At 37.8% G+C, this 12,549-nt stretch overlaps 1 protein-coding gene across 2 annotated transcripts in view; it reads left to right on the top strand.

Moving 5' to 3' along the window:
- The window catches only part of LOC135218256 (superkiller complex protein 3-like), a 44,804-nt gene extending 32,833 nt beyond the window's left edge, over window positions 1-11,971 (top strand). For both annotated transcript variants that reach the window (XM_064254427.1, XM_064254428.1), the window contains exons 14-24: window positions 1,935-2,123; window positions 3,008-3,240; window positions 4,316-4,500; window positions 4,662-4,873; window positions 5,729-5,852; window positions 6,600-6,753; window positions 7,580-7,733; window positions 8,221-8,395; window positions 9,023-9,229; window positions 11,096-11,269; window positions 11,755-11,971. In XM_064254427.1, coding sequence (XP_064110497.1) covers window positions 1,935-2,123; window positions 3,008-3,240; window positions 4,316-4,500; window positions 4,662-4,873; window positions 5,729-5,852; window positions 6,600-6,753; window positions 7,580-7,733; window positions 8,221-8,395; window positions 9,023-9,229; window positions 11,096-11,269; window positions 11,755-11,874 — 1,927 coding nt within the window. In that variant the 3' untranslated portion in view covers window positions 11,875-11,971. The remainder of the gene's footprint in view (window positions 1-1,934; window positions 2,124-3,007; window positions 3,241-4,315; window positions 4,501-4,661; window positions 4,874-5,728; window positions 5,853-6,599; window positions 6,754-7,579; window positions 7,734-8,220; window positions 8,396-9,022; window positions 9,230-11,095; window positions 11,270-11,754) is intronic.
- The last annotated feature ends 578 nt before the right edge of the window (window positions 11,972-12,549 follow it).

Raw genomic sequence — 12,549 nt, 5'->3', positions numbered from 1 at the left:
AAGAACGCCCCGCTTTCATTGCAACTACGACTTCTCACCGGACAGCAATGAAATAGCGGTTAGCGTTTTCAGTCATTTGTAAGCACAGGTTATGAATCTTGAGATCCTTCTCTCGATTCATATGTGAAGACGTAGGTTGCATTCAATATCTACCTTCGTCTTCAACGGTACATAGTGTTGTTTCTCCTTAGCTGAGATTCAACAAACATGAGATGTTTTACCTTCAGGGACCTCGGTCTCTAGAAGGCAATTGATTTTCGCCTGTGGGTACATGCCTTAAGAGAATCATCACCTCGCTGTCCGGCATTGGTGACAAACAAATACATCATTTGTTTGGTCTCTCGGCATAACCCTTTTAAGGCGAAGGTCACGTGACTTACTCGGATGCTTTGACAACTTGCCTCCTACCGAACGCAGTCAGTCGGCAGCTGTCAGAGCGCCCGAGTCAGTTACGAACTACGCTGTTGACTTAGTTCGGTTGTTACACAGCAACCATTACTTCGTTTTAATAGCTTGTCACAGTACCCATACCATTGACACCCACCATGGAGTGTCGGTGTCCTATCCACTACCGAGAACTTCGCTGCATGGGGATAGGAGGATGCGAGAGACTTCGTTGCTAACGGACAGACCAGTATGGGTACTGGACATCACCGAAGTAGAGAAGAGGGATAGGTCATGCGACTATTTCCTTCTTTTCCTCTGAGGAACTGCATGACTTCTCCTGCGAAGTCAAGCACCAGGGGATGGGGATCCGTGACGCTCGATTTCGTACCGAACTTCGTAGCGAAGACTCAGAACCCTTCGGTCCCTGACGATTGGTTCGAGTCGTTCACAATCCCCTCCCTAATGGACTTCACCGCCTTCGATGCGAAGGAGGATGCTGCCTTGTCCGCAAGAACTTCTCCTTGGCGCAGGTACTGAAGGCAGGGGTCTGGTCCAACCAGACCACATGCCCTTCCTTCTACCTTCGGGATATTGCCCACAGGTCCTTGGATCTTTTTCCTTGGGACCCGTGGTGGCTGCTCAACACGTTGTGTAGCGAACCCAGACCCTCGCAGCTGAACAGCATCGAGTCCTGGTGTGACCGTAAGAATGGATGGTGAATGAGAGTGTGACTGGCTCCTCTTCCCATCTTTTTTCTTCCCCTCCTACCTGTGGTTAGAGGGACACGGTCGTCACCCTGCTGGATAAGGACAAGATGCAGGTGAGCTACTCACAGAGCCCCATCCTATCCCTTTCACTAGGGATAGGAGCGTATATCCACCACTTCCTCCAACAAGGGGAGGAAGTGGATGCCAGCTTGAGACAACCCATACTTTATGTTGCCTCTTGCAAACAGGAACAAGTTCTTGCTTGCTGGTACGAAGAGATCGCTTGCGTCTCTCTTAGTACTCGGCCCAGAGGTCTGACCATTGATCCTGCGGTGCACACCCCGATCAATCGGACAGAGGCTTGGATCCCTCCCTCGCTCTTACGACCAGGGAGGCATTCCAGGGATGGACGAACACCAGTCTGTTCATCAAAAGACTCAGATTCCTCCCACCAAGAAGTGAGTCTTCCTATTGTTAAAGGACCGATGGTTTGTATTACGTATCGGAACAAATGACAATTTGTCGAAAATTGCATTTTTCCTAACTATACAAACCTGAGGTCCTTTACATATAGTCCCTCCTCATGCCACCCCTCACTCTGCGTATTTTGCATGGGCCAAAAGCAAAAGTGATTTGTTTACCTCCCAGTCGCGCGGCGCGCGACTGTCGGACAAGCAGTTAACTACGTTCTCTTCCCCCTTGTTCGAAGCTTACGACCGTTCCAGCTGCCGCTAGCTACTTCCTATTGTTAAAGGACCTCAGTTTGTATAGTTAGGAAAAATGCAATTTTCGACAAATTGTCATATTTCCATTGCTTAGTAACTACTATGTCTCTTTCAGGGCTGCAAGCATTAAACCCAGCTGTTCATCTGCATGGAAGTTGATTGGAGATGCTTGTACACTGCTTTACCCTATGCCACCATCACTTTCACAGTTTTCCATCCCTTCAAAACTCATGCAGCGGGAAGTAGACGATCTTAATGCGACAGTCACTGTTGATAAGCTTCAGATTCTTCAATTAGGAGCAAGGTAAGATACATTTTTTTTAATACAGTATTGTAAATCTCTGACTGTTCTTGAGCAACTTTTTTTTTTTTATTAACACTATACCTAAATAGCATGTATAGTATTTGTACTTGTAATAGAGAAACAACACAGTAAAACTAACCATACTTAAGAAACAGCAGGTCCTCTGTCTGTATAACAAATATTAGAGTTAAATTTTGTATTCTAGCATTCTAAAGTTTAGGCATACATACAGTACAGTAGTTACAAAAGGTGTTTAAATAATTAACCCTTTACTTATCTCCTGATAATCATTATTAATAACCATTTGAGAATTTATTGTGCTTATTACCTCAGATTTAATCTGCATTAATTGTTTTAAAGTTTCACACTTACAGTACTTTACATATTGTTAAATGCTCAGAAGAAGCAGATTATACTAGGTGTGCTCTCCTTAGCTGGTTCAGTACTTCAAAACTTTATACATGTTATGTTTAAGATAGATTAGTTTTTGTGTTAAACTTTAAGGATTAAACAGCTTGCACATTTTTAAATGCATTTTTGTGTTAATCTTTAAGGTTCAAACATATTATGCACATTTTATGTGGTGGAAAGTCTAGAAAATGCTGTAAAATTAAGAGGGAACCTATAATTTTATGTTTCTGAAGTTTGAAAATTAGTTCTGCCTGGGTATTTTTTTATGTCATACATATTTATACGACGTACTAAGTAGTAACACCTAACTATAATTTGTGAGAAATTTAACTCAACACACATTTTTCTCAAATATTTAAGACAATATGAGAGGCGATACTTTTGCTAAAGAGGAATGAATTGTAAGACCTACCATGTTTGTTTACATTGCTTAGATTATGCAGAATTTCACTTATAACTCTTTCCTTTCCTAGGTGTTATGGCCTCTCCTTGCAAATAACCAAAGATGACTCTAATTTGTGGCATGATCTGGGTATAAACACTTATTTGCAAGGCATTGTTATGGAGGAGACCAACAAAGAAGGGAATGAAGATGTCATCAAGGACCTCTTTCTGCGTTCAATCAAGTCTTTGAAGAAGTCAGTTGAACTTGAGCCAACCAGTGCTAAGGCTTACAATTCTCTGGGTGTTGTTGCTGCCCATAAAGGTGATGATATAAATTTTCTTGGTTTTTTAATTTGTTTTCTTTTAAAGATTACTAATAGATGCATAAGCTGTAAAAGGTAAACTTTCTCTCTCCTCCTCGATCTCTCTCAGCTCTCGTCATGAAAATCGCACGTGCCCCTCATCTCGGCTGTCTCGTCTCGATCTCGTCTCTCTCTCTCTCTCTCTCTCTCTCTCTCTCTCTCCTCTCTCTCTCTCTCTCTCTCATTGGAGTCCAGTTGTCCAGTTAATTAGTACTCCAGAAGGTTTCCTTGTTTCCCCATGTAATTACCATAATACAAAATACATGCTCAGCTTACTTGACAAGAATGGGAGTAGCTGAAATAGATTGAATTTGCTATGATGAGAAATATGGCTGTCAACATCAAAGAAAAGAATTGCTCTGTTACACACATGAAACTTGCCAAACACTACATAGATTGCTGTGAGTTAACAGTGAGGGATAGAATGGCAATGAAAAAACGTCAGTAAAAAGATTAATTACGTACAAACTTAATAATAATCATTATAAAAAATGAGTAGAAGGCATACATCAAGCAAGGTGAGGTAAGGGATGGGAGAGATTTAGTGATGAAATAAAGATGTACAAATGACAGTTGAAGAGAAAGAGGGCCCTTAAGCTCTGGCAGCTGACAGGCAAGGAAGAGGATAGAGATGTATTCTCTGGAAAGTAGGCAGGTTGCCTAGCAGCATCCTAATTTCATTTTCAGGTGACTACTTTGAACTTCATAACAGTTCCATGTAGAATCCTTAAGATAAGCTACTTGAAACAGTCTAAGAAAAACAGCTGTAGCGATATACAGTTAATGGATGGAAATCTTGGGTGATTATTGAGCTGTGCAAGTACATTTTTTTTTTTGTCTTCATAAGCCTGTAGTCTTTATCTGTGGTGATTATACTTTTTAATGAATGTATGGTAAATGTTGCAGTTCTTGTGTAACTTACAGTAAGTAATATATTTTCTTTGTTCTTTGTACAGAAATGGGATTTTGCTTGTTTATAAGTTGTCATAACTCAGAAATGGTTTGTCTTTTTACTTTACTACCACACATTTGCAGTTGTTGGAGAGTATGCACTAGCACAACATGCCTTTCTGAAGTCTATTGACCTGCAACCAACTGCCATTGCCTGGACTCACTTAGGGGCATTGTACTTAACCCATAAAGATGTTCATTTGGCACATGAAGCATTTTCACAGGCCCAAGCAAGTGATCCTTCATTTGTCACATGCTGGGTTGGACAGGTAAGGACTAGTGATGTCAAGTTTTCCATTTTTCTTTTGATCATATTCCCCCACCCTTAATTTTGGCATACGTATTTTAGTCTATAATTTTTTAAATTAGTTTCACAATAACAACCTACTGTATCTAGCGGTCTTTATATGGTTATTTTGATTTTCCTCAGGCACTTGTAGCAGAGAGCATCGACCACTCTGACTTCTATGATCTTTTCCGTCATACAACTGTACTTGGCATTCAGGTTGAGAGCTGCTTGGGCTATGGTCATCATGTTACTCGGATAGCATGTGATGATAGCACCCTAAAAAATATGAGAATGACTCAAGTTGTCGAGCACTCTCTTCCAGGGGCCACTGACTCTCTAGTTTATTATACCAGGTAAGTTCCAGTTCTGACCATGATAGTCACAGTAAACTCCAGCCACTAATCTCACCATTTTATTGTCAGTCGTCTTTAGAGTTTGATTATCCTTCAAAGTGCTGAAGTCATTGAGGCTACAAGAAGTCCATACACTGGCCATGTAGAGGGTTACAGAGGTCACATGACTAGGAAGCTGGCATTTCCAGGTGGGAAGAACAGTGCTAGTCATGTTCTTGGGACAATACCAGCAACCTAAGCAAGTGAATTTCCATAAAAAAGAGAAAGGTTTAAGTCACTGTATAAACAAGATGCAAATTCACTTTGATTTTCCTTTTTTTTTTTATTGATATACCTGAAGTCTTATAGCCTAATACTGCCTCTAAACAATGCAGCAGTTGTCCATTGCCAAAGGAAAAAGATGCATTAGTTGATTATCCCAGGCTTTGCCAACCAGACCAGCTTTTACTGAAGGCACTATTGCCTAAATTGATTTAGAAAAAAAAAGTTGAGAATTTGGTGGAAAAGCCATTATTGTCACTTCTTGATTGCACGATGTAATTGTGGCAACTCTGCTATACACATTAGTTTAAACTTGCTATAATGCTCTGTAGCTTACCAGTACTAGTATAGGGTTTGTAACATTTTGCCTGTTTTAAAGAACAGAAGTAGGAGACATTAAGTATATTAACCTCAACTAACCAAGGAAATTTTAGTGTTGCCACTCATATTACTAATATAAAGTTTTGGCATTGTTACCTCCAAGATTTATTGCATTTTTGGAAAAGAGATTAGTTTGAATGATGGGGTTTAGTACAGTCATTTTGAATAGATACAGCCATGCATAATTTCCCTTTCTGTTTGATTTTCCTTCAGAGAAAAAGAGACAGACGTAATTGCCCTTAACATGGCAGGCTTGACTCTGGAGATGATGAAGCTTTACCAGTCAGCTGTTAAATCTTACCAGATGGCATTAAACGTCATTGGCCAAGGGGAGGAGGTAAGCATACTTTTAATCACTATTTCATTAAATAGTCAACATTGTGAGTCACAGAAATATTTAATTCACTTCTGGGGGAGCCTTTCCTCTGGGTCTGGGTCATAGATAATTTTTTTTTTTCTTTTAATAAGTGTATGAGCTGTGATGATCCTTCAGGGTATCGTGCACTGTTGCCATAATTTCTATGACATTTTCCAATATTATACCATGGTTGCTTTCTCTTGGCTCTGTTGTCAACTTTTTTATAAAAACGGTATCATTAGATTATAGAGTAATCTCCCTTTTTAATTGTTTCACATCACCTGTTTATTTCTGTTAACATTTTACTTTGTGCTTTTGTCAGTTTTGAAACTTTCATGTGTTCATAAAACAGTGGACCTCGTATTTGTGTTCTCTGGATTCACGGACTCACACATTCACAGATTACTCTCGGGAACATTTCCCCGCATTAGTCACGGAAAATTCGCTGTTTGTTTCTAAGAGAAATATCCTAAATGCACTTTTTGTGATAAAATTATTTAAAAAACCAAATCTAAAAATTTTGTGTGGGTTTTTCTTGAGTTTTAACTAACAATAGGGTGTTTTCAGCGTTTTTACAGGGGTTCCAACTATTTGCAGATTCTAACTATTCGGAGGGGGGGAGGGTTCTGGTACCCATCCCCTGCGAATTTGGGGGGAAGACTGTAGTCTCATTTCTGTTTTGCACCTGTGGTTTATTAAAAAAATAAAAGTAACTCTTCATTGCAGCCTGAAATTGTCAAGCTTCGCGATGGAGTGTACTGCAATCTAGGAAGGGCACTTACTGGATTGGGTGAGGTGGAAGAGGCAATGAAATATTATGCAGCAATCAAGGAACCGGACTATTTTGCACACTGTGGCCTTGCACTTGCAAGTTTGAAAGGTATTTCACCTCTATGAACATTAACATCCATATTGTGGTGTAATTTTTGTCGCGTTTCATGAAATGTAAATCTCTCTCTCTCTCTTGTATAGGGACAGATTTCAGTGATCCACAAGTCACTGAAGTATTACTGTGTATTCAATGTGTGATTATCACAACAGTTTTGGCAAAGATTAAAATATATTGGACTTTTGTGATAACAGAGGCATTAAGATTAAGCATATACAGACTGTATCCAGCTTATCAAGCTGACCAATCAAGTCAAAATGGGTTGTAAGTCAAGCAACTGTTTATATGCTTTTTATATATAGTGAAGAGACTGAGGCTTGCATGTCTGGGAAGGCAAAGTTTTTGCAAGGAAATTGTGTCGGTGAACTTCCTTTATTAGTGACAAACTTGCATGCAGATGTAAATTAAATTATTCTGGAAAAGTGTGCTAAAGTATTTTTGTTATTTTGAGAAAGAATTTAATATGCAATCTTGCAGACTTGCATGTCATAGTAGGTAGTAGAATCAGATCAACCAGATATTTCATGGGCACCATTGCATCATTAGACTTTCTGAAGTCTTGCTGAGGAAAAGTAAGGCTTTGAGTACTATACATTATGGAAGGTGCAGTTACCTATGTCTTGACATTTCTCAGACCAAGAAACAGCTTGTACCATTCAGAATTGAGAGGTCTTTACTGTAACACATTAATTAGTTGTCACGTTATCATATTGTATATTAATATAAATAAGATTGGATTCCATTATATCAATAGTCTTTATTAGGATATACTTTTATATTTTATCAAGCATGTATGACAGTCTTCATCCTTTTGTAGCTGGTAAATTTGAAGAAGCATACAATGGATACACCTCTGCCCTCCACTGGCTTGCCCCTGATGACACCCAGAAATCACATATACTGGTAGCACTGGCATCTTTGCAATACAAGTTCCAGAACCCAGATGAAGCAAAGAAGCTCCTGTTCCAAGGGTAAGTAATTATATAGCAATATTTTTTACACGCATAACTGAATACTTATATCCTCAGGGTTATCCTTAATTGTTGTAATTACATTACTTTGTAGTGTTTATGCTAAAGAAAAGTCCTCTTAAATCTGTAGAAACAGATTATACTGTATTTTATTTTTCATCTTAGTACTTTGAAAAATGAAAATGTTTTAATCAGTGTTTATTTTTCATAACTAACATTCCTGAGGTTCTAAATCTTCTATCGGCAGCTGGAAAACCAGTTTAAAAAAATAATTGTGGTACTGTTTACCCTAGTCTTTGTAGTAACATGGTCAAGAATCAATTCTTTCTGTAGCTGCACTAAATTTCACTGTAGAATAGTCTTTACAATCAATTCTGCTTTATTATTTCCTTAGTATCTTGAGGTTATCAGTATGCATTTCAAATAAATGAATTGTAACTATTTATTAACGTTAAATATTGTGTACTAAGAACATTATTTCCTGTAGATCTCAATTACGTGGAGCATCAGTTCATGGGCTTCTGGCACTGGCAGCACTAGGTCTTATCTCTATGGATGCAGTGCTCACAAATGCAGCCTTGGCAGAACTCACCCCATATGAACATGACCCAAAATACTTAGATCATATTGCATTTTTGAGGGCTGCAGAAGCAACCTCTAATGTAAGTATTACCTGTAAACATTTGACAAGAGGTTTGGGATGTGGATGTTATGTCAGTGAGAAGATATTTGTCTTATTTATTTTGTTTAGGGTGGTCAATGTTATTATAACTTGTTTATTGTTTCATTTTTCCTCCTTGTGTATGAATGGAAAGATCATTAAATACATAAAATTACAGACTTGATACCATTACAACTGGTAAACGTAGTAGATTTAGTTCTAACAAACTCCACAGAATTGAACATTAAATGCAGCAGTTCCTAGTAAGACAAGTCCATGTGTCTTTCTCAATACTTTCTGAAATATTCCATGAGTAGGCATGTGCTTTTTTCCAAACATTTTTCATAATTTGTGAAATTTGTATTATGGTGAAAATTTTGTTGTCTCATTTGTACATGTGTGGTGCTGTTACATATTCTGTACATTCGTTACTGATTACTGTTAACTGAACCACCATAATTAAACATCTCTCAAGGCCACCAAAACATTTTTTTGGTTGTACTATATATGTTTGTTTCCTGTTATTTATATATGATGTTAATCAGTAGGGAAAAGTAGAGTGTAAGAGTGGACACCGTACACTTCATATTTATATTGAATGCCTGTTTTATTTTGGATAAATTTGCAGGGTAACCTGAGAAGTGCGAAGCTCATTCTCAGTAGAATTATTCACCAGCATCCAGCAAGTGCTCCATTGTGGAGATCTCTCGCTCAGCACCTCCTCACAGTGCCAAAGGCTCCTGGACAAGTATATATTAGTAAGGCTGCTACAAATTGTGCATCTGCTGCAACAAAGTTATCTCAAGTGGCCGGGGATACAAAGATCATTGCACAAGTAAGTTGTTGTCATTGTTTTCTTAAATTGTCATATCTTTTTTATCATAAAATTTTCCTAAGTAACATGATCCAGATCCCAAGAAGCCTTCGTGAGTGTGTTAGTTTTAAATCAGTTCATTGCCATATGTGTAATTTAGTTAGGCTGTATGGTACAACTATATATTGAAAATATCCATTAACATTAATTATCTAATTGACTTTCAGCATCTATGAAATTTTAAGACTGAAAATTAATTTTTTCTTATAAACAAAGTACACAATACTACTTGTCATTTAGCAATTTCATTGCTGAAATCGATCCAGACAATTAACTCGGAAGAAACAGTAGTTAAAGAGATGGTTAAAAGTTTAGAGAAGGGCACTCAGGATTATATGTGGTGAATTTATGTACTTTTTTTTTTTCTTTTAATTCACAACCAATTCACTACTGCTAAGTGGGTATCTGGGTATCAAACTAATGAAACCCCTTGCTTGGCCAGTCAATCCAGTTAAGAGATCTAAAGAAGCAGGAGAATACTGACTTAAAAAAGTGCAATAGAACCCTTGATAAGCAAGAGATTAATAGAATAACTACATTAGCCACAGTTATTCATTATGTAAGTCATAGAGGTACCTCTGAATGTCTACATCTTGTAAGATGGCATAATATGAATGAAGGGGAATTTAGGAAAATAACTAAGCTTCTTCAGGGCTCAGAACTTCAACATTAGCAGGGACAACTTGTCCTGCTGCTGCCACAGAACCCAAAGAGAATGAAACCGACTCCTTATCACATCCTGAAGGTGAAAACTTGCAAAAAAAAAATAAATAAATAAATAGGAACAAAAATGTACTGATTTTATGGACAATCACCTTCACATGTGTTGCTTTGTCTCTTGAAACATTACTTGATGACATGTATTACAGATTGAAAGATCTGTACATGCCTTCATGAGGTCTATTATCTCCTAATAAAGGCATAACACGGATAAACAAAGAGCCTCTTCTTGGACATAGCATGTGTGGCCTTGCCTATGAAAGCAAGCAGCTCACTGACACGCCTTGAAAATGCAAAAGTGTGAAGAAGGACCATCTTAGTGGCAATTCATATAAACATCTAGTTGCTCATATGGAGACTTACCAAGATAATTTACCAATTATAAGTGATGGGTAAACAGAATGCTACAAACACACTAAAATGACAACTCTTTCAAAAGTACACAAAATAAAACTTACTGGAGAAAGTACTCCTCAAGAAGTACTTACATTGCAAGATTATTGCTGTTCTACCATAAACAGCAATTACTAACTCCAGCAGAACTTTCTACCATAGGAAAAAAATGCAAAATTTATGAAATAAAGATGAAATGATGAACATGAAGAAAACACATGAAAGTCCTGGACAAAATTGACATCTCAAAGAAAGCACAAGTCAGCCAGTTAGCTATAGAGACCCAAGGACTTATTAGAGCATGAAGAGTGTTATAACTACCTCTTAACTGATGTTTCTACTGGGGAAACTGGCTTGTCTATTGCATTTCATTAGTAACAAATTGGGTGAAATTATAATTATGTGCTGTAATGAATTTTGTGCATAATTATTTTTATATTTACTTTATTACTAATACAGTTATTGATTATGTCTGTTAAAACTGGTGTCACAACATCTTGGTCATCGACGCCAATTTTCCCGAGTGGTTTCTTACTTATACTTAGGAATTCTACGTAAATACAATGAATGCTTCTTTAGCATATTCATTTAGTTGTATTTTCAGTTTGTTAATGGTGAGGATAGTCATCTTACGTGTTTGAATTAAATTGCAATTATTGTATGTTTACATCATATGTGCAATGTAAATGTAAATGTTTTAAATCTACTTTTTAGGATGCTGTAACAAGTGTTATTGCAGCCCTGGGAACTAGTACAACCAAGGCATCTGATAATGACAAGAGGAAAACCAGCTTACGTCAGGCACAGAGAGCTGTTCTTATGTGCCCAGGTTCCGCTGAAGCTTGGGCTGTTCTCATTGCAGCAAAGATGGCATCTAATGAAAATCAGGTACAATACATTTACATAATAAAAAAAAGTGCTGAATGTTTTGTTTCCTTGCTGTTGTTGGTAGTGAGTTATTATTCAACTCTTCAGGTGTTTCAAGTAGCAAATTGCTCCTCCATGTTATGTACAAAAACAGCAATCAGTTACACTTACTGGAATTAGAATAGTTTGTAAATATAAGCACTTACTGGAATTCGAAATAGTTTGTAAATATAATACTTTACCATAATATACATTGCTTCAGACTTAGAACATGCCCATTGTATCTAAAGATATGCGGAAGGTGGAGTATGGCAGAATTTCACACAGGTCCTTTAAGTTACACAGTACTGGAGGCAATGATGATGCATAGTTTAACTTTTTTTTTTATCCTTTAAGCAGAATAAGAGGTTTTACATGTTCAGGCATATTTGCCATCAATCTTGTTTATAAAGAATTTTAGAATTAATTGGAAAGTATTTAATGAAACTTCTTTTCCTTATATACAGATTAAAGACGATGTTGCCCAGCTTGCTGAAATTTGGTCCACAAAAGCATCGTCGCGTGTATCTTCGTGGCTGCATGCAGTTGCAGCTGGTAAAAATCTGGATAGAGGTGTTCCTATATAAATTGCTCCTAATTAGGAAAGCAGTACAGTATTAAAATGTTGCAGTAGTCCTTACCAAACAGGGCTAATCAACTCTTTTAAATAAATATTGGAATTGGTAGAGACATTCATTTCTCCTTTCATATTACATATAACATACCTTTATTTAGGAGGTGGCAGCCTGGTGCTTTTAGATGGTAAGACTGAGCAGATTTTGCATGGGGGGAACTTGCTATCAAACATATGTAAACCTGTGTACAGCAACACTGGCTGTCCCTTCCTACCTCTCTGCCATGCTGGAGTCTTGAACGTTCACAAAGAATGGCAAGTACCTTCTCCACATTTTCTGCCGCTGTTCCAGAGGGTTTTCCCATCACTTCTAGCACTACTGAAGGAGGGGGAGGAGGAGGAATGGGAGGGAGCATTTCCTTCCTGCTTCCTTAGACATTTTTCACAGACTCCACCAAGGAATTGGTTGCCCTTCACTTTACACACTTGACAGGAAATGCACACTGAATGTGGATCTACTGCCAATGGTGGCTGAGATATGCAAACAGTGGTCAAGCCCACCCGACAGGCTTTTGATTTTTCAGTTGGTACACGGACAAAATGTGAGAAAGAAAGAAGGGTTCATATTCATATCTGTATGGAACAACAACAAATTACCTTAGTTGAGAATATATCACAAAACTCAAGC

Source organism: Macrobrachium nipponense, chromosome 9 (assembly GCF_015104395.2).
Source record: "Macrobrachium nipponense isolate FS-2020 chromosome 9, ASM1510439v2, whole genome shotgun sequence".
Classification (NCBI taxonomy): domain Eukaryota; kingdom Metazoa; phylum Arthropoda; class Malacostraca; order Decapoda; family Palaemonidae; genus Macrobrachium; species Macrobrachium nipponense.
The sequence above is the reverse complement of the archived record's forward strand: the minus strand, read 5'-3'. Positions and strand labels throughout refer to the sequence as shown.